This window comes from Sciurus vulgaris (genome assembly GCF_902686455.1).
Source record: "Sciurus vulgaris genome assembly, chromosome: X".
Taxonomy (NCBI): Eukaryota; Metazoa; Chordata; class Mammalia; order Rodentia; family Sciuridae; genus Sciurus; species Sciurus vulgaris.
This window is the reverse complement of record NC_136471.1, coordinates 36,445,657-36,467,806: the sequence shown is the minus strand read 5'-3', so window position 1 is coordinate 36,467,806 and position 22,150 is coordinate 36,445,657. Positions and strand designations below refer to the sequence as shown.

The 22,150-nt window shown below is 37.0% G+C and overlaps 2 protein-coding genes across 2 annotated transcripts in view; both read left to right on the top strand.

The window, feature by feature from the left end:
* Nucleotides 1-22,150, top strand: part of LOC306651732 (uncharacterized protein) — a 484,650-nt gene that overhangs the window by 4,968 nt on the left and 457,532 nt on the right. The gene's annotated exons all lie outside the window — the stretch shown is intronic.
* Nucleotides 12,947-22,150, top strand: part of LOC306651073 (proteinase-activated receptor 2-like) — a gene marked incomplete at its 5' end in the record, with an annotated part of 73,831 nt that continues 64,627 nt past the window's right edge. Inside the window, one exon of the mRNA XM_079123606.1 lies at nt 12,947-13,056. Coding sequence (XP_078979732.1) covers nt 12,947-13,056 — 110 coding nt within the window. The remainder of the gene's footprint in view (nt 13,057-22,150) is intronic.

Genomic DNA, 22,150 nt, shown 5'->3' with positions numbered 1-22,150 from the left:
TAAAACACGATGTGGGAAGAAGAATGAATGTGGGCAAGCTCAGCTAGCCACTCAGAGGGAAATGATCTCATTTCTCCTGCTGGGCAACCCCCAGTTGATGGTAAATGGAATAAGACAGGGTAGCATTTAAATTCCATCATTATGGTTTTTTTCTCTCCAAGCCGCAAGTTTACCGATGATGGCTTTGATTGTCTTTTGAGCTCTTTATCATAGCTATTGCCAGAAAAGGGGGAAGATTCAGAAATACTGTCTTGGCTGGAATTTTATTCTCCAGCTTCTTTTAAAGAATATTTCCATCTCCCCCTGCCCCAGTATACACGGGTGGCCTTTGGCACTTGAGATTGTTGTATGTGCTGGCTGGTTGGAAGTCATGAATATGGGAGCCTTTAATCCATAATCTCTCTCCTAGCACAATTTGTCTATGAGATTCATTTCCTGTCCTGCCAGAGGGTAGTAGAGCTATAATTCATGATCCTGTGATCTTCAACATGGCTTCTGGCACAGTGAGTAAGTTCTTTGTTCTTTTAGGACAGAACTGTCACTCATCACCAAACAGCCCTTCATTTTTTTCCCTGAACACTGACTCATAGAATCATAGATTCTCAGGGATGGAAGGCAGCCGAGAGGTCGTCAAATCCAACCCCTTACTAGTTGACTCCAGGCAGTGCCTAGGCTTGGTGAATTACTTCATGCCCCAAATAAGTAAAATTTAGTGAAGTAAAAAGGGTGATTTGTGAGGGTCAGAGACAGAACACCTCCAAAAGGACTCTAAACACATGTGTGTGCTAAAAGGTACAATGAAAAGGCATATTTAATAACATCTTTGTTTCTGAGACAATTAATGAGGTACAAGCCCAAATTCTAAGCTGAGAACCTCCTAATTATATAATAATAGGGATGATGATGATGATGCTGATGATAAGTAAGAGCAGTTAAGATTTTCTGAACACTTCTTATGTGTTTGTCAGGAAGCAAAGTTATTCATGTGAATTATATAATTGTCAAATCGCCCCTTTGGGGATGATATTACCCTCCATTTTATGGATGAGGAAACTGGGACTTTAGAGAGTTTCGAGTTATTTGCCCAGGGTCAAATACCTAGTAAGTGGCGGAATGCATACTGGGACTCAGGACTGTGTAAGTCTTTGCCATTGGACCATATTATTCTATTACCCTCAAACAAAGACAGTTACTGTAGAAAATAGCTGTTTCCTGAGTTTATCCCCAGCTGCCTGGCTAGTGAGGGGGATACATTTCATAATCTTTTCCCTAGATCCCTTGAGATTCTTCTTGATATAAGCCCTTACTTGAGCTGAGGTAGAAATAGTTCTTCTATCCTTTCACACAATGGATGTTTTGGTTTCAGCCAAGAGCTAGAGAAATGCTTTCCTGAGTTTTGAAATGTTTTAGTCATCTTACTGGTACATTTGGAGCAGGTGATAGGTTTAATGAGAAAAATAACAGCCTATGATCCTGGAAAGCTGGTTTGAGAGCAATTAAAAGCCCTACTCTGATCCAAAGAATAAGAATCTTTTATAAAAATCTCTGCCCAGCTAGTAAAAAAATCTCCAAACTCATACAAAAGAGTGAAGTTTTTGCCTTAAAAAGTCTCAAAGGTAAGTTTTCCTATTAAGTGTCTTTGAATACTGCATTTTAAAAGCTGGGTTTCTATGCTGTGATTAAACAGCAAAAAAAGGTAAGAATACCACAAAAGTAACCAGAATCACTTGTAAATTACAAAGGAGCTATGCTTTTGTTTTACATTCATACTTTACCAAGTACTTTCTGGTTCCTTATTTTATTTGATGATCACAATGACCCAGTGAGCTAGGTAAAATAACTTCCCAATTTGGTTAGAAAAAAGACTGAAACAGAGTTTAAAGAGAATCACTCAAAGTTTTGTAGTGAAATGATGAAAAAGGCAGAACTAGGAGCTAGGAATCTTTTTATCTTGCTCTGGATAGTTCTATACTGATACATAGCACGTTCATAATTTTTAATCATCAAAAAATATAACAATTTTATCATCTTCCTTTCGTCTTAAATATCTTGTTAACAATGTACTTATTCTTTGATCTTCATGGGAAATTAGTATATGTCAAAGCATTAGTAGACTGCTGGAATTTCTGAATCTTTATTTTTTGGTGCTGGGACTCTGAATTTTACTTTTGAAAATGCAATATGTTGTTATCGTCCTCACCAAGTGTTAGTCAATGGTAATATTTAATGAACTTGGAAATGTGATTGGTCATATGTTTGAAAAGAAGTGAAAAATAACACATTGAATATGTACTACACACTGCCTATTTTATGTGCATTATTTCATTTAATATCTCCAACACCAAAAAAAAGGGAACATAGCATTATTATCCCACTTTATATTTAAAAAATTGACTCCTGGGCTGGAGGTGTAGCTCAGTGGTAGAGCATTTGCCTAGCATGTCCAAGACCCTGGATTTAATGCCCAGCACTGTAAAATTAAATTAAAATAAAAATCGACTCTTAGAGATGTTAAGTAATACAACCAATGTCTCACAGATATTACATCGTAAAGTTAGGACTCAAACTGGTACAGACTCCAAAGTCTAGGTTTTTTATAAACGTGTACACTGCTTCCTAGTAGGTAAAGGTAACTAAATACTAGTAGCTCATCTTGAGTTTGGTTTATTATCTGTCAACTACTTTGCTACTAACTTGGACTTCCTCAGTCCATTATTGTCAAAATCTATGAAGTAAGTAGAGATCTCATTCCCATTTTATAGATGAGGAAACTGAGGTTAACTAATTTAAGTGACACAACTAGTAAATAGAGGAACCAGAATGATTACTTTACATCTCTGGGTTTCTGTGTGCCATTTGGACAGCATAGCCTATGAGTACAAAAAAGGAGTAAAGAATTATTGTGGAACAATATTTCATGTTGGCACATTTGTACACAAATGTAGATATCAAAACTGCAAGGCCCAAGAGAAACATTACTTTTTTGTTCTTGAGGTTTACTGACTGGTTATGAAAAGGTAGGGAAATTTTTGATGTGCAAAGAAAATCTTAGTGAAGTCAGAATTCATTCAAAAAGTCAGTAAGGTTAAGAAAAAATGTCACCTGGGACACAGTTTAATTTGTTGGCTATGATGATGTTAGCCATTTTAGATAATCTTTTATCTTGTATTTGTTTTGGAAATTTCATAAAAGAAAAATTTAAATAGTCATGTAATTAATTGTTATGTGATGACACTTGAGTCATGCCATCAAAAATTTAGAAGAGGACTGGGGAGAAGCTCAGTCGGTAGAGTGCTTGCCTTGCAAGCACAAGGCCCTGGGTTCGATCCCCAGCACCACAAAAAAAAAAAAAAAAAAAAAAAAAAAAAAAAAAAATTTAGAAGATAAAATAGACACAGACAAGTATTAATTTGAATTGAATTGGTTCTGTTGTTTCACAGCTATGTTATCTTAGTCACTTGACCTTTCTGAGCTTTAGTCTACTAGTTTTTAAAATGAGACTAGTCAGGCGTGGTGGTGCACTCCTGTAATTCCAGCGGCTCAGGAAGCTGAGGCAGGAGGATCAAAAGTTCAAAGCCAGCCTCAGCAATTTAGCGAGGCCCTATACAACTCAGCAAGACTCTGTATCTAAATAAAATATAAAAAAGGACTGGGAATGTGGCTCAGTGTTTAAGTGCCCCTTGGTTCAATCCCTGGTACAAAAATAAATAAATAAATAAATAAATAAATAAATAAATAAATAAATAAAATGAGACTAATTGTAACTACCTCACAGGGTTGTCGTGAGCTTTAATGAGTTTAAATATGCTAAGTTACTCGTCCTGTACTTAGTTGTCATATTAACTCAATGTCTATTAGTGCCCTTTCCCTTGAGAGTCACTATTTAAAAGGAACCTCTATATAGCAAGGAATTTTAAAGATTTAAAACGTAAACATTTGATGTGTATTTTTTACGATTGATAGTTTCATATTATTTTACCATTTCTGAATTTTTTATGCAGTTATGGTTGCCCCAGATCCAGTGCTTCTTCCTTAGTATGAGTTTCTGTATTAGTATGTGTAGAAACTCACCAAAAATAGATTACTTTGTGGCAGATTTAATAAGATTTGCACAAAATTACTGCTGCATTTTCATTTGTTTACTCTTCTTTTCTTACAACTTGGCAGAATTGCTTAAATGACACTTAGAAAACTGGAAAGACATGGGAAAGTAAGTTATCCAAGTCAACACCCAGAATTGCTTGGCCTACTTTATAACAACTGGCAAATTAACCTTCACACACTCTGATAATACCACAGAATTAAAGGAGCAACTGTCTGTGTCTCTACGCAGCTGTCTAGTCTGCAAATGCATGTTCCTAAAATAAAAAATTTTAAAAGACGCACACACACACACACACACACACACACACTAAATCGTGTCTTTCCTTTCAACAATCCAGCTACTCAGCTCTTCTTGAAGCCCATTTTAGTAAACACTGTGCTGACCAAGAAGTGTCTGGAGATGGGAGGATGGAGAAAACTTGTATTGTTTATTGAATATCAGAGGACACTTCCTTCAAGCGACCTAAGGCATGTGTGGCTATCATAAGAACCACATTTTAAAGGGGTGAAGTCATTGCAAACACTGCCTTAGAAGAGTGTGCTAGTGCCAAAACCTATCCTCAACAGCATTTCCAGATTTGCTTTTTTAAAAATCCTGAGATTTTTGTTTTAAACCTATAAATCAAGAATGAACAGGGCACAGGTTCAGCACTTCATTTCCATGTGTTGCTCCCCTTCTAGTTGGAACTCGATTTCCAACTAGAAGCCTTTGGGGGCTAAATGAAAGGAAAACAGACATGGGGGAGACAGACGAGGCCAAGAATTCAATAAAGAGTTGAGCTGCACAAAGGTATAATAATCAGTAAACCTAAGCAAGAGAAAGCACAGGGGAAGGAAAGTTACTTAAAAAATCAGAGAAAATGGAGCGGAAGAAGTTTCTGAAAATTAGTTTAGAGCAGAAAAGAAAATAAAAAATAGATGGAATAGCCTCCGTTTTACTGTTGAATGGCCTTCAGTCTGGAATTAGAATTCTATAAAGTCTAAACAAAAAGCCACATTTAATTCCCTGGGGAACTCCAATTTTAGCTTGGCTTTAACAATAAAAAAATTGTGTGCAAATTCAGGAAGGAGCACACACACAAATTAAAGGCAAAAGTCTCTCCTAGGTAAGCATAGAAGACTTACATAAAGAGAAAATGAAAATCTTTTTATGCAATTACTCTTTACTCGAAAATTCTACTAATTGTGACCTTTCCAGGTTTTGTAAAGCATCAAATGCAGATTAAATAAAAATGAAATCGCCAGGCATTGGACTTTAGAGAAAGCAAAAGGCTAATGAGAAATGTTTTTTGTTGATAAGAACTGTTCAGGGGAATATGGTGCTTAGTAATCATTCAGACAAGAAAGTGGGTACAAATAAACTTTCACTCTTACCATGAGGCTGTGTGCCCACTTTTTTTTTTCTGAAAATAATAAAAATCACCATGCATTGAATAAAGGTGATACATTCAGATTGGACATTGGTGGGGGGTCTGACCCATAGATGTCTGTTCCTTTGTAGGAAATAGGAGCAATTCCCAGAGTAGGAAGTTTAAAATCCTACACAAGTGTGATGCCCACTCTTTTCCTGACCTGCACCTTTTGCCACCAAATCTAAGGGACCAAACAGCATCTCCTTTTCATAGGCTCCTATTTGACATTCTTTGGCATTTCAAGTTTATCCTAGCCAAGCACATAATTAACATTCTAGATTAAAATCATAGAATCTTAAAGCTGGAAATCATCTTATATATACATAGCTCACCAGCCAGTCAGCTCTTGCAACACAGACACAACTTAAATAATTTAACTGGCAAATTGAATTTCCTTTTGTTTTTAGGGAAAAAAACCTTACATAAAGTTGGGTTGGCTTCTATGAAGTACTTGTACCTTAGTGATAAACTGGCCAGTTATTTTAGTGTTCATTTATGAAAATATATCATTCTAAGTCCTTTTAGGTATTTAGAGGTGAATTGAAAAGTACATATATTAATGCTGGGGATTGAACCCAGGGTCTCACACATGCTAGACAAGTGCTCTACCACTGAGCTGTACTTCCAGTCCTGAAGTACTTATTTCTTTTTTTTTAAATTTGTTTCTCTTCAATTTCTTATCATCCCCTTCTATCTCCCATACACATATACCCGAAAAGAAGGAAAATCAGAAAAAAAATAGGCATTAGGAGATTGAATTGTACTGTGCATTAAGGATGTTCAGTTATGCTTCATTTACAATATATTTCCTTTGATACCAATCTTCCTAGTATCTGACTCTCCCCAGATTAAGAATAAAAACTGGACTGACCAAAACAACAATGGAGAACTCATAATATTCAAAAGTTCAAGGTTGTTTCCAAACATTAAAGAGTAGAAAAACATCAACACAATTTAGGGTAAACAAAACACAGTAACATTCCACTTATCCAATTATTCAGTGTACATCCATATACAGAAAGGCCTATAATTTTTCTTAGCAGTACAAAATGTGCTACCTTAAGCCCTCCACAGTTAGATTGTTCAAAAAGTAAACAAGCAGATTAGAAGGGATACATCTAGGTGTGAAAATTAATGCTGACAGAAGAAGAAAATACTCATGGTTCAACTTGAGCACATTATGGTTAATTACTGGAGAGAAGTAACAACTAGTTAGTCTTCAAGGACCCAAGAACATAACTATCTAATACATGGTTTAATAATTATTTATAATTGCCCCTCAAGTAATCCTGTAGTTATCATGAGCTATTTTAAGCACTTCCTTCTATATCCACCCCAAGGTTTTAGGGAGTCTATGGACTGAAATATCTTACCTTCCATAAGGCCTATAAATATTTTAAGATACTCTTCCATGAGTACCTTGCCAGTCAAAACCAGGATAGTGGCTGGGAGTATAACTCAGTGGTACAGCACTTGGCCCTAGGTTCCATCCCAACACTGCAAAGAAACAAGACCACAATCAGGTTAGATCCTCTACTTTCATGTTAAAATTGCACTGAAGTTTTCACTCAAAGCACTTATCAAAAGGTGGGAGGAAGAATAGCTGTTCAGTGGATTAGACAAAGGGGAATGAAGGGAAGGGGGAGATTGAAATAGGAAAGACAGTGGAATGGATCTGACATAACTCTCCTATGTTCATATATGAATATACCACAGTGAATCTCAACATTATACATCTGCAAGACTGGGATCCTCATTAGAACAAGATATATTCCATGCTTCAATAATTATATCAAAATGAATTCTACTGTCATTATAACTAAAAAGAACCAATAAAATAAAAGGAGAGAATACAAAGTAGATAAATAAAGAAGGGAATTTCTACTAGTAAAGAGCACCCCATAATAAAACCAAAAATACTGTAATTAATTACTTGTATAATTATTTTGTTAATCCATAGCCTCATTCACTTGGCACATATTTGTTGATAATCTGCCTTGAGTCATGCACCACGCTGTGCACTGGGATACAGTAGTGAACTCAACTTTCATAAAGTAGCAGAGGAGACTAACACTAATTGTACCAGTAGTTACTTAGGCACATTTGTTTAGTGACAGTCTCCCTTGCTAGACTATAAATATAGTAACTTTCTTTTCTGTCTTGCTCAGTCTTAAAGGGTTCTCAGTGGGAATCAGGTTAGAGAGCTTTCACAAGAGTTAGAATCATCTCTTGGGGTAGACAAGCAAGGCTATTCTTGCCAGCTCTCAGAAAGAAACACGCCAGGCCCCTCCCTAGTCAAGGGAGAAGATGGGAGCTGCCTTCCCTGGTTCTAAACATTCAGTAGGTCAGGACCTAAAGTTAGATCAGTCAGTGAGGGCTCTGCCAAAGGAAATGGTATTAGGAATCTGGAATCTATTGGGCCCTGGCTTTGCTGGCTTTGCTGTACTTCTAAATTCCCAAGACTGACCCTGAGGTCCAGGGGATTTAACAGTGGCAGTTTTGCAGATTTTTCAGGGCCTTAGGACCAAAAGCATATAGCTTCAACAGCTACACATGAAAAGCATGGGGAGAATAAGTGTTGGTTCCTGTTATAGACTGAACGTTTGTTGTCCCCCCAAATTCGTATATTCAAATTTAATTTCCAATTTGATGCTACTTAAAGGTACAACCTTTGGGAGAAGATCAGGTTTTGAGGGTAGAGCCCTCATGAGTGGGATCAGTGTCCTCATAAAAGAGACCCCTTCCCCTTTTCACTATGTGAGGTCCCAGTGAGAAGGTGCCATCCACAAATCAGGAAACAGACCCTCAGCAGACACCAGATTTGCTGGTGCTTTGATTTTGGACTTCCCAGCTGCCAGAACTATGACAAATAAATACATACATAGTTTACAGACCACCCAGTTTATTGTATTCTGTTATAACAGCCCAAATGGACTAGGATAGCTTCCAAGAAAAGAAAAAGGCCAGGTGCCATGGCACACACCTGTAATTCCAACGACTCCAGAGGATGAGACAGGAGGATTGCAAGTTCAAAGCCAACTTCAGCAACTTAGCGAGACTCTAAACAACTTAGCAAGATCCGGTCTCAAAATAAAAAAATAAAAAGGGCTGGGGATGTAGCTCAGTGGTTAAGTGCCTCAGGGTTCAATCCCCAGTACCAAAAGGGGGAAAAAAAAAAAAAAAAAGAAATTTGAATAAATCTTCCAGGACATTGGAGGCTTGGGTTCTGAAGTTTGCCAGGAGGGACTTACCTCTTTTGGCAACTCATTCACTTATTACCCAACAGTAGGTGAAGTGTGGAATAGTTAACTGCCTAGCACCACCCTTCATTAAGAAAATTTAACAAAATACTTACTGTCGCTTTATATTTTCCAGTACTGGGATTTGAACCCAGTGGTACTCTTCCACTGAGCTGTATCCTCAGCCCTTTTTATTTTATTTTGAGACAAGGTTTCACCAAGTTGCTGAGGCTAACTTTGAAATTGTGATCCTCCTGCCTGTCTTCTGAGTTGCTAGAATTATGGCAGTGTGACAACACACCCAGCCTTGCTGTCGCTTTTGCTCACCTAAAAATGATTTCTGGTTTTGATTGCAGGTATGCCTTAATTTATAAAGAATGTTACAGGATACAATGGAAAATTCCAGTACCACAAACTGTCCATTTGCATCCTAGACAGGAGTCATTCTTCTGCTATACTTAGTATTTTTTTTTTTTTGTTTTTGTTTTGTGGTGCTGGGGATATTGAACCCAGGGCCTTGTGCTTGTGAGGCAAGCACTCTATCAACTGAGCTATATCCCCAACTCAGTATTTTTTAGATTGAAGAATGTTTTATACCTAGACACTTAAAAAAGAATGTTTTATTTCCTTATTGTTATGATAAAATAATATTCTTATGGAAAAATCTAAGAAATTTTTAAAAAACAAGGGAAAAGTGTCATACATCCCAGAGATAATCACGATTAATATATAAATACATATCCTCAGGAACATTTTTTCTATGGATTATTGCATAATGCAGCAGGGTCAGCACCCTGTTAAACCAAGCAACTTTTCTCTTGCCAGGACTGTTACCTACCATTCCTACAATCTCCCTGACTTAATAGCTCTTTGGAAACCTGAGAAATAAACATCAAATGAAAGAAATGAGTTATAAACCAACTGGGGAATAATCAGACTAAAATGGTAGCTGAAGCAGTAAGAGGCCAATATCTATCATTTATCAGTAGTTTGCTCTGTTTCAAGTACTATGCCAAAGTGACATTACATACATTCTTTCAAATCATCACGAGAACATTTGGAATCTGATATTATCTCCATTTTACAAATGAGGAAGTAAAATATTAGAAAAAGAGGTGATGTTAGTTTTCTATTGTTGCCATAAGAAGTCAAAGCAAATTAAGTGATTTAAAAATCAAAAATCAGATCCCTGTTCTATAGGTCAGAAGTCCAGGCACAGAATGGCTCACATAGTTCTCTATTTATGGTCTCAGATCAAAATCAAGGTGTTGGCCAGGCTTCATTCCTATCTGGAAGCTATGGAGAGGAACACACCTCCAAGTTCATTCAGGATATCGACAGAATTCTATTCCTTCTAGATGTAGGACTGAAGTCCCTTTCTAAATTTTTTTTTTTTTTTTTTGGTTGTTGTTGTTGAATGTCAGTGAAAGGCTGTTCTTAGCTTCTGGAGACTTTTAGAGGCTGCCCTTTGTCCAGTTTCAAAGCTGGCAATGGTGAGTTTACCCTTCCCATGCTTTGGAGCTATCTGATCTCCTCTTCTGCTTGACCTCTTTTGTTGTAGCTCTCATTTCTGACAAGTATGCCTTTCTCTTCAGTTTTTAAGGACTCCTGTGATTAAAATAGGTTCATCCTAATAATTCAGGTTCATCTCTCTATTGTAAGGTGAGCTGATTTGCAGCCTTAGTTACATGTGCAAAATTCCTTCACATGTACCTAGATCGGTGTTGTTTTCCTTTCCTTTTCTATCGTCTCAGTATTAGGGATGGAACCCAGGGCCTTGTGCACTAGACTAATGCTCAACTAGTGAGTTGCATCCGCCCCCAGTGCAGATTCGTGTTTGATTACACAACCAGAGAATGAGAATCTTAGAGAAATAGCTTTGTAATTTTACCTATCATGGAATTTCCCCTAAGGTCACATAGCTAATCAACCTGAGATTAGAGTGCAGGGGCCTTGGAACCAAAACAGTTTGCTATGCTTTACTCCTAATCCCGTTTCTCCCCCAGACCTTGCTACTACATTACCAAAGACACTTTTACAAATTTTTTTTTGTCCCCAGCACATTGTTAAAATACAAGACATACTCAATGGAAAAAAAAACAAAAAACAAAAAACAAAAGACAAAAAAACCCCACCCTAGTTTAAAGAAACTAAACAAGCATCAGAGTCAGAGTCATTTATGGCAGAAATTTTGGATTTATCAGACCAGCAGTTTTGAAGAGCTATGATTAATGTGCTAAGGGCTTTAATTGAAAAAGTAGGCAACATACAAGAACATAAGGTATGTAAGCAAAGGAATGAACACCAATCTAAGAGATCAAAAACAGTGTAGCAGAAAAAAAAACAATGCCTTTGATTGGTTCATTATGAATGTCTACAAGACTAGATATGACTGAGGAAAGAATCTCTGAGTTTGAGGATATGACAATAGAAACTTTCAATCTCCCCAAATAAAAACTAAAAAGAGTTGTTAAAGACACAGAACATAATATCCAACAATTGTGAATCAATTACAAAAAAGCATAAATATGAGTAATGGAAATACCAGAAGCAGAAGAAAAAGAGAAAGGAATAGGAGAAACATTAGAAGCAATAATGACTGAAAGGGCTGGGGTGGTAGGTCAGCAGCAGATCATTTGCCTAGCATGTGTGAGACACCGGGTTTGATCCTCAGCACTCCACATTAAAATAAATTTAAAAATAAAGGTGTTGTGTCCATCTACAGCTAAAAAAAAATGACTAAAAATTTCTCCAAATTATTGTCAGACACCAAATGATAGATCCAAGAAGCTCAGAGAGCACTAAGCAGGATAAATGCCACAAAAGAAAACAAAACACTAAAACAGTTATGCATATAATATTCAAACCTCAAAAACTCAAAGATAAAGAAAATACTTTATAATCATACTACCAAAACTACTATACAGATTTAATGCAATTCCTATTAAAATTCCAATGACATGCTTCATAGAAATAGAAAAAGCAATAATGAAATTCACTTAGAAAAATAAGAGACCCAGAATAGCCAAAGCAATCCTTAGCAAGAAAAGCAAAGCAGGAGGCATGACAACACCAGACCTTAAATTATACTATAGAACAATAGTAACAAAAACAGCATGGTATTGGCACCAAAACAGAAATGTAGACCAATGGTACAGAATAGAGAACACAGAGACAAACCCACATAAATACAGTTATTTTATATTAGACAAAGGCCCCCGAAACATACATTGGAGAAAAGATAGCCTCTTCAACAAGTGGTGCTGGGAAAACTGGAAATTCATATGTAGCAAAATGAAATTAAACCTCCATCTCTCATCCTGCCCCAAATCAACTCAAAGTGAATCAAGGACTTAGGCATTAGAACAGAGACCCTGCACCTAACAGAAGAAAAAATAAGCCCAAATCTTCATCATGTTGGTTTGGGAACATACTTAACATTTTCTCAGACCTGAAGACTCTATTTCCCTAAGAAATTCCAAATTCTTTGCCTTTATTAGATACAGGCCTTCATCTATATTTTCAAGGACTTGTCTGTCCTTTTGGTGTTCACTTGCTAAGACTTGCTCAGACTTTGAATATAAATAAAGTGGATATAAATATGAGGAACAATTCACTTACAGATTCTGTCTTTACATATAGGGTGGGTGAGGATAACTACAGAGGACAAAATTTGAAAGCTATTGATTCTCTAACATGGGGAATAAGAATTGTAGTTCTGTTTCTCATTTCTGGGGAAATGTATAACTCAGGAAAATGCAATGTGTTTATTGTGTGCCTAGTAGAGTGTCTCAGGTGTCTGTTGTGGGGTCTCAAAATTTGCTGCTGAATTATGATTTGAATAAAATTGGCAGTCAAAACAACAGATTATTAGAAAATGTCTTCATTTCCCTGGATGGCATCTGAGGGATTTGGAAAGAATCAGAATTCATTCCTAGAAACAGATATATCCACTAATCAGAGTTCTGGAGTGAAATAAAGTTGGATAGCAGGCCAGAATAAAAAAGAGAAGATTGTTTTATTTTCTTTGATAACCTAGTGTTTTTATACTGCCTATACTCCCTCCCACCTTACGTGCACAAGGAACAGCATTAAAATTCTCTGTCTGCTTCGGTTGAATGGATGGTGTGATAGAAAAAAAAAAAGCCATAAAAATTGAAAGTCAGTGGAATTGATTACTATTGACTGACCATGGATGGCATTATTAAAGAGGATTTTCTTCGAGAGAAGGTTTATAAATATGTCAAATATAGGAAAGGTATCCTTGGAATCTTGTCAGAAAGACTTGCGTCTTCCTCAAGGTCAGTCAAGAAACCAGAGTGCCTGGCACGTGATGACTAAAAAATTGTAACCTATTCCACTGTATTGGAATTTCCCTAGCATGACAGGAGGTTGTTGTGAAAATATAAGAGAAAGATGGGAATAAAAACAGGGAATTTAAAAATGGGGAGAGGGGAGATCCAAGATGGTGGACTAGAGGGAGGCTGCGTTCCTTGTCACTCCGTAACTCCAGTTTTAAGCAGAGGATATCTGTTTCTTGATTGCTCACTGTCAGGCATCTATCATCCGCCATTTGCCTGCCTCTGGCCAGTCTATCACCTGCCTTACACCTATCCATCACCCAACGCACGAGGTTCACCTCCCGATCGTCCAACAACAGTCAGCAAACTGATCGCCGACCACCAGTGGAGCACCAGCTGCCTGCTGTTGCCTGGAAGTTCACTGTCACAGTAACTGCAGGTTTGATTACACGTGGCTGCTGCCATTTTGAGACAACAGCCAGGCCCCGTAGGACCACTGGCCAGACTGATTGAGCCCTGTCTCCAGGATCCCTCAGCCCAACCGATCACTCCCTGCCTCTGGGGCCCTCACATTGACTGACTGCTCCCTGCCGCCAGGAACCCCAGACCAACTGACTGCGCCCTATCACCGGGACCCCAGGCCGACTGATTGCACCCGGCCTCCAGGATCCCACAACCACACCAAACACATGGGACCTCCAGGACCCCTGCCAGACCAACTGCATCCTGTCTCCAGGACCTCCAGCTGACCACGTCCACCCCTGAGCTGCAGCTCCCCATTTGCCAACACATTTGGTAGCCAGAGTGGCCATCTTGGATAATCCTGGAAGCCGTAGCTCCGATCTTTAGGTGGGGCAAATCCCATCCTGAGTCGCCTGCTGGAGGCTTGAAGCTCATTGTCAGGTACCTCTCATGCATCAGGCTACTGAAGACTGGGAGGTTTCATTACTATATGACTGTTATACTGTGGATTTTTGTTGTTCTCTTTATTGAAAAATTTTAAGTTTTTATTTCTTTACTTTTCTTGCTCTCTTTTCCTTTTGTTTACCTGTTCCCTCAGAGTCTCTTTCTCCCTTTTTGCATGCTAACATCCGATTTCTTTTGATTACACTCTCACCCTTTCTATTATCTAGAACTTCTGTATATTCTTTTCTTATCCCATTAACAGCTACATCCTACATCCCTCTGCATCCTCTTTGTCCTCCATTAGAAACTGCAGACCTTATTGAAAATCTGTTTGTTTTACTGAAGATAATATTTGAACTCATTCTGTTTATTATGACAATATAGTTATTGTCCTCATAGGGGCTATTTGGTCTAGGATTGCATAGTGTCTGAATTGGGCACTGCTAATATTGATCTCCCCTTAAAGAAAAGGTTTTGAAAACCTATAGGGCCACTATAAGCCTATAGGGGGAAATCTGCAATACCCCAGATCTGCACTGCTAGAGGGGAAGATACGTGAACAACATGAAAAAATAAGGGAAGAAAATGATCCAAACAAATCTAGATTAAATATTAATAGAATCCAATGACAGTATGTTAGAAGAAATGTCAGAAAAGGACTTTAGATTATACATGATTAAGATGATTCGCGAAGCAAAGGATGAGATAAGAGAGCAAATGCAGGCAATGAATGATAATACCAATAAGCTGAAAGAGCACCTGCAGGAAGCAAGAGATCATTTCAACAAAGAGATAGAGATTCTCAAAAAAAAACAAAAAAAAAAAAAAATGGAAATCCTTGAAATGAGGGAAACAATAAACCAAATAAAAAACTCAATGGAAAGCATCACCAAAAGACTAGACCACTTGGAAGACAGATCCTAAGACAATGAAGACAAAATATTTAATCTTGAAAACAAAGTTGCCCAAACAGAATCTCCAAGAACTATGGGACATCATGAAAAGACCAAACTTAAGAGTTATTGGGATTGAGGAAGGCTTAGAGAAACAAACCAAAGGAATGAGCAACCTATTCAATAAATAATATCAGAAAATTTCCCAAACCTGAAGAATGAAATGGAAAATCAAATACAAGAGGTTTACAGAACACCAAATGCACAAAATCACAACAGATCCACACCAAGGCACATTATAATTCTTAGAGGTCAATGTGAATGACGATACAACATATCAAAATCTCTGGGACACTATGAAAGCGGTACTAAGAGGAAAATTCATTGCATGGAGTGCATTCCAGAAAAGAATGAAAAGTCAACAACTAAATGACCTAACATTACAGCTCAAAGCCCTAGAAAAAGAAGAACAGAATAACAGCAAAAGTAGTAGAAGACAGGAAATAATTAAAATCAGAGCTGAAATCAATGAAATTGAAACAAAAGAAACTATTCAAAAAATTGACAAAACAAAAAGTTGGTTCTTTGAGAAAGTAAACAAAATAGACAAACCCTTAGCCACACTAACAAAGAGAAAGAGGGAGAAAACTCAAATTACTAAAATTCGTGATGAAAAAGGAAATATCACGACAGACACCACTGAGATACAGAACATAATGAGAAGCTACTTTGAAAATCTGTATTCCAACAAAACAGAAACTACCGAAGACATTGACAAATTTCTAGAGAAATATTCTCCTCCCAAACTGAACCAGGAGGACATACACAATTTAAACAGATCAATATCAAGCAATGAAATACAAGAAGCCATTAAAAACCTACCATCCAAGAAAAGCCCAGGACCAGACAGATTCTCAGCCGAGTTCTACAAGACCTTCAAAGAAGAACTCATTCCAATACTTCTCAAAGTATTTCAGGAAATAGAAAAGGAGGGTACCCTATCAAACTCATTCTATGAAGCTAATATCATCCTCATACCCAAACCAGGAAAAGACACATTAAGGAAAGAAAATTATAGACCAATATCCTTGATGAATATAGATGCAAAGATCCTTAACAAAATATTGTCAAACAGTATCCAAAAATATGTTAAGAAAATGGTACACCATGATCAAGTCGGGTTCATCCATGGAATGCAAGGATGGTTTAACTTTCGTAAATCAATAAACATAATCCATCATGTCAAAAGACTTAAGGATAAGAATCATATGGTTATTTTAATTGATGCAGAGAAAGCGTTTGACAAAATACAACACCCCTTCATGCTCAAAACACTAGAAAAAAATAGGGATAGTAGGAACATAACTGAACATTGTAAAGGCTATTTATGCTAAGCTCATGGCCAACATCGTTCTTAATGGAGAAAAACTGAAACCATTCCCTTTAAAAACGGGAACAAGACAGGGATGTCCTCTCTCACCACTTCTATTCAACATTGTCTTCAAAACTCTAGCCAGAGCAATTAGACAGACTAAAGAAATTGAAGGGATACAAATAGGAAAAGAAGAACTCAAACTATCCCTATTTGCTGATGACATGATTCTACATTTAGAGGATCAAAAAAACTCTTCCAGAAAACTTCTAGACCTCATCAATGAATTCAGCAAAATAGCAGGGTATAAAATCAACATGCATAATTCTAAAGCATTTTTATATGCAAGTGACGAAACAGCTGAAAGGGAAATGAAGAAAAGAACTCCATTTGCAATAGCCTAAAAAAAATTAGATACTTGGGAATCAATCTAACCAAAGAGGTAAAAGATCTCTACAATGAAAACTACAAAACATTGAAGAAAGAAATTGAGGAAGACTTTAGAAGATGGAAAGATCTCCCATGTTGTTGGATAGGCAGAATTAATATTGTTAAAATGGCCATACTACCAAAAGTGCTATACAGATTCAATGCAATTCCAATTAAAATCCCAGTGATGTACTTTACAGAAATAGAGCAAGCAATCATGAAATTCATCTGGAAGAATAAGAAACCCAGAATAGCTGAAGCAATCCTTAGCAGGAAGAATGAAACAGGGGTATCGCAATACCAGAACTTCAACTATACTACAAAGCAATAGTAATAAAAACAGCATGGTATTGGCACCAAAATAGACAGGTAGATCAATGGTACAGAATAGAGGACACGGACACAAACCCAAATAAATACAATTTTCTAATATAGACAAAGGTGCCAAAAATATGCAATGGAGAAAAGATAGCCTCTTCAACAATTGGTGCTGGGAAAACTGGAAATCCATATGCAACATAGTGAAACTAAACCCCTATCTCTCACCCTGCACAAAAATCAACTCACAATGGATCAAGGACCTTGAAATCAGACCAGAGACCCTGCATCTTATAGAAGAAAAAGTAGGTCCAAATCTTCAACTCGTTGGTTTAGGATCAGACTTCCTTAACAGGACTCCCATAGCACAAGAAACAAAAGCAAGAATCAATAACTGGGATAGATTCAAACTAAATAGCTTTCTCTCAGCAAAGGAAACTGTCAGCAATGCGAAGAGAGAGCCTACAGAGTGGGAGAAAATCTTTGCCACTCATACTTCAGATAGAGCACTAATTTCTAGAATGTATAAAGAACTCAAAGAACTCTACACCAAGAATACAAATAACCCAATCAACAAATGGGCTAAGGATAAGAACAGACACTTCACAGAAGAAGATCTACAAGCAATCAACAGATATATGAAAAAATGTTCAACATCTTTAGTAATAAGAGAAATGCAAATCAAAACTACCCTAAGATTCCATCTCACCCCAATTAGAATGACGATTATCAAGAATACAAGCAACAATAGGTGTTGGTGAGGATGTGGGGAAAATGGTACCCTCATACATGCTGGTGGGGCTGCAAATTAGTGCAGCCTCTCTGGAAAGCAGTGTGGAGATTCCTTAGAAAACTTGGAATGGACCCACCATTTGACCCAGCTATCCCACTCCTTGGCCTATACCCAAAGGACTTAAAATCAGCATACTCCAGAGATACAGCCACACCAATGTTCATAGCTGCTCAATTCACAATAGCCAGACTGTGGAACCAACCTAGATGTCCTTCGATTGATGAATGGATAAAGAAGCTGTAATATATATATATATATATATATATATATATATATATATATATACACACACACATACACAATGGAATATTACTCAGCTAAAAAGAATAATAGAATTATGGCATTTAGGCAAATGGATGAAATTCGAGAATATCATGCTAAGTGAGATAAGCCAATCTCAAAAAATCAAAGGACAAATGATCTCTCTGATAAGCAGATGATGACACATAATGGGGGGTGGGAGGGGGGCAAGAATGGAGGAAGGAGGGACTGTATAGAGGGAAAAGAGGGGTGGGAGGGGTGGGGGGAAGGAAAAAATAACAGAATGAATCAAACCTCATTAGCCTATGTAAATGTATGATTACGTGAATGATATGCTATTACTCCATGTACAAACAGAGACAACATGTATCCCATTTGTTTACAATAAAAAGAAATTAAAATTTAAAAAATGGGGAGAAAGGGGGAAATAATTTGTCAGTTTTCAGAAAAGAGTAGATTCTGACTCTTTCCCTGCATTACTGAGAAACAACAACCTCAAACAAAAGGACATCAGTCTAACCATGCTTATTTGATGAAAATAAAACTATAGAACCAAAGAACACCCTTTCCCTCCGTTCAGATTCTGTATTTACCGAGCAATCTTCCCTTCTATAATTTGGTTCCCTTAGTGACATGCCCATCCAGAAGGAATGCCTTGAACAAACGACTGATGTGTATTATCCCACCAGATCCAGATGTAAATTAATAAATGAGTCTCTGTTTTATATGCCAGTCTTTTACAAATGTAGTTAGTGTGAAGCAGTCCCCCAAACTTAACCACTCTGGTGCACTAAGTAAACTGACTTTCTGGATCTGAAAAGCTGAGAATCTAACCCTGAACTTAAGATAAACTTTCAATCAACCTGCTCATTGAACTTTGGTAACTCTGGCATATAAAACACACTAGTTGTTGTTCTCTAGTTCTTCCGTGACCTCCACGTCAGATTTGTTTATTCCTGTAAGAATAAATATTCAAAAAAGAAAGAGAAAGAGCAAAGAGGGAATTTAGATGAGATAACCAAGCTCCTACCCTCCATTTTCTCATTTGAAAATGGGGCTAAAGATACCTACATCTCAAAGGTTTCTTGTGAGATTATATAGAGTAGCTATCAAATTAAGAGGGTTCCATAAAATATAAGTTCCATTAGTATCATCTTAGACAAAATTTATATTTTAAACATATCCTAGACTTAGCCCCAAAGCATAAACATCTTAAGGAGACATCTCAGATCCCAGCCAGGAAGCGAAGTGGCAAAAGAGTTTGGGAATTCAGGCATGGTGGTGTATGCTTTTAATCTCAGCTACTCATGAGGCCTAGGTGGGTAGATTCCTTGAGTCCAGAAGTTGGACCAGTTTGGGCAACACAGCAAGACCTCATCTAAAAATACATACATACATATGAGAATTTGGGGGACCCAGAACCTATCAGGGTCTTTGGATATTGTAGTTCAGGGACCCCAAGCCTTCTGGTTATTCTCTTATGGAAGATGAAGTAAGTAGGAAGTTATCATAAACCCACATAGGGAGGATGCAATAATTAAGGAGCTGCTGCTGGCCAAACTGTTGAGTAGTGGTTTGTTCATAGAGATCTGGTACTCCTAAGAAATTATCACATGGTATCTTCTATTTTCATGCAGAGAAACTTGCTGAGAAGGAATACAAATAATAATGACTAACATTTGTTTATTACTTAGTGTCTCAGACTGTGTTAGCAAAGTATTTCTATAATTATTTTCATATGTATTTGTTTGTCTCACCAAGAATATTCTGCACTCCTTGGGAATTTCATGTCCCCCTCATTGAGTAACACCATGTAGGGTGTAATGGAAGAAAAAAGGCTATGGGTAATGAGGCTAACATGTTAACATTTATTGCTCTGTTCCTATGAGCCAGGCAGTGTGCTAAGTGCTTTTCCATGCATTATCTCATTCAACCTGATGTTATTAACCTGATGAATCAGGTACTAATGTAGGGCTTGAAGGTTTGGTCATTTGCCCAAGGTCACTGTAAGTGACCGAGTATGGATTTAATCCATGTCAGTGATTCCAAAAAACATTCTACTACCATCCTACTTTTTCTAATATTGTCTTCTCCACTTACCTTCAGCAAGTTAATGTTTTTAAAAGTACACCGTGCTATCATCTGAATGTTTGGGATCCCTGAAAAATCTTACATTGAAATCCTAACCACCAATGCATTGGGAGATGATGCTATGAGAGCAGAGCCCTAATAACTGTAATTAGTTCCCTCACAAAAGAGACCCCAAAGGACTCATTTGCCAGTTCCATTATATGTGGACACAGAAAAAAGTTGCCATCTATGAACCAGGAAATAGACCCTCACCAGACAGAGTCTGCTGGTGTCTCGATCTTGGACTTCTCAGCCTCCAGAACCGTGAGAAACCCTTTTGTGTTTAGTTTTATAGCAGCCTGAATGGACTAAGTATAAAACTGAAATAATGATACCAATCCTCACCAAAAGAGGGCTTTATGAATTCATCATTTTAACTCCAAGAATGATGAAACCCCAAAGAGACTGCTCTTTAGAAAGGTCCTGGTATATATTTAGTTTTATAATTTCTCTCGAATTAAATAAGAAGCCAATATTAAACGTTTGCATTTTAATCCAAATCATAATATACATTACTGGTTAAAAACAGTACAAAATAAAGTTGAAAAAGTGATAGCTATATTAGATAATAAAATGTCTTAGATGAAAAACTAAGAATCAGCCTGGGGTTGCAGCTCAGTGGTAGAGCACTTGTCAAGCAAGTGTGAAGCACTGGGTTTGATCCTCAACACCACATAAAAATAAATAAATAAAATAAAAGTACTGTGTCCATTTACAACTAAAAATATTTTTTAAAAAAAGAAAAACTAAGAATCACATCTTTTCAGCAAGAAAACTGTATAACTTGATCTGAAAAATTAGACCTCTATAATGTATTATGGAAATAAAATGGGAAATGAATAAAAACACACTAAGCAAAATATGTCATTGACTGAAAATCGAATAAACAACAAAGTCTTGTAAAATACAGATTAATTAACTATGACCCAGGAAAATTGGATTGTGTAGAAGTAATAACCATAAAAGTAAAACTATACATGTACAAAATAAATTTCATTATAACCTTTATGAAGAAATACATCAATTCTGATAAAAATAATTAAAGCAAATTAAAAGTGAAAACGGAAAATTCTAAATATTTTAACTTCAGTATATAGAAAAATTGACAAAAGAAATAACTGGTTATGTGATATTCTCTCTAGAAAACAATGAAGAGAAAATTAATTGGTATTACTATGATTAAAAGGCCTGAAGTTCTGTCTTGAATGGCTGAGGGTCTGTTTTCTACACTAGCGAGTCTGTTATACATGCCTTCAAGTGAGTTTATAATTTGCTCGATGTTTTCTTTCATTTCTAGGAGTTCTGCTTGGTTTCTTTTCATTATTTCTATTTCTTTATTAAAATGTCCTTTCATCTCCTCTAATTGCTCTCTAATTCCTTCCTTATATCTTCTTTTAGTTCATTGAATATTTCGATAATCAGTTTTTTATACTCTTTCTCTGGGTTTTCTTCTACCTCACTATCACTGGGTTCCTTTGTTGGGGGTTGTGGCTTTGGGGGATTCATTTGCCTGTGTTCTCATGTTTTCAGAGGTCTTGGTATTGCACCTCAGTTGAAGCGTATTCCTCTACCTCTTTTTTGGAGCGTGTCCTTTTGTGTGTAGTTATATTATTTGCTCTGGTACTTTTCTCTGTTTTTGAGGTATAAGTAGATGCCAAGGGGTGAGACCTGAGTTTCCTCTCTATTCCTTCTTGGGTCCTTGTTGACAGTTTGTGATTTTTTTGTCTTCTCCCTTCTTTGAGTGGGAGTAATGTGAGGGAATGTTTAGTTCTGCAGCAGAATCTCTAACCTATGAACTTTTAGTGATCCTGCCGGTTCCCAGTACCTCTTAGAATTAAGGCAAAATAAACCATAGTAACAACTGTTGCAAACAACAAACAGTAAACAGTATTAAAGTAAATACCCAGATCCTACTATGACATCTTCAACATTAATTGCCACCAATAAACAGAAATGGTGGGTTCAGCAATTGTCAGCAGTGGAAACAATAAC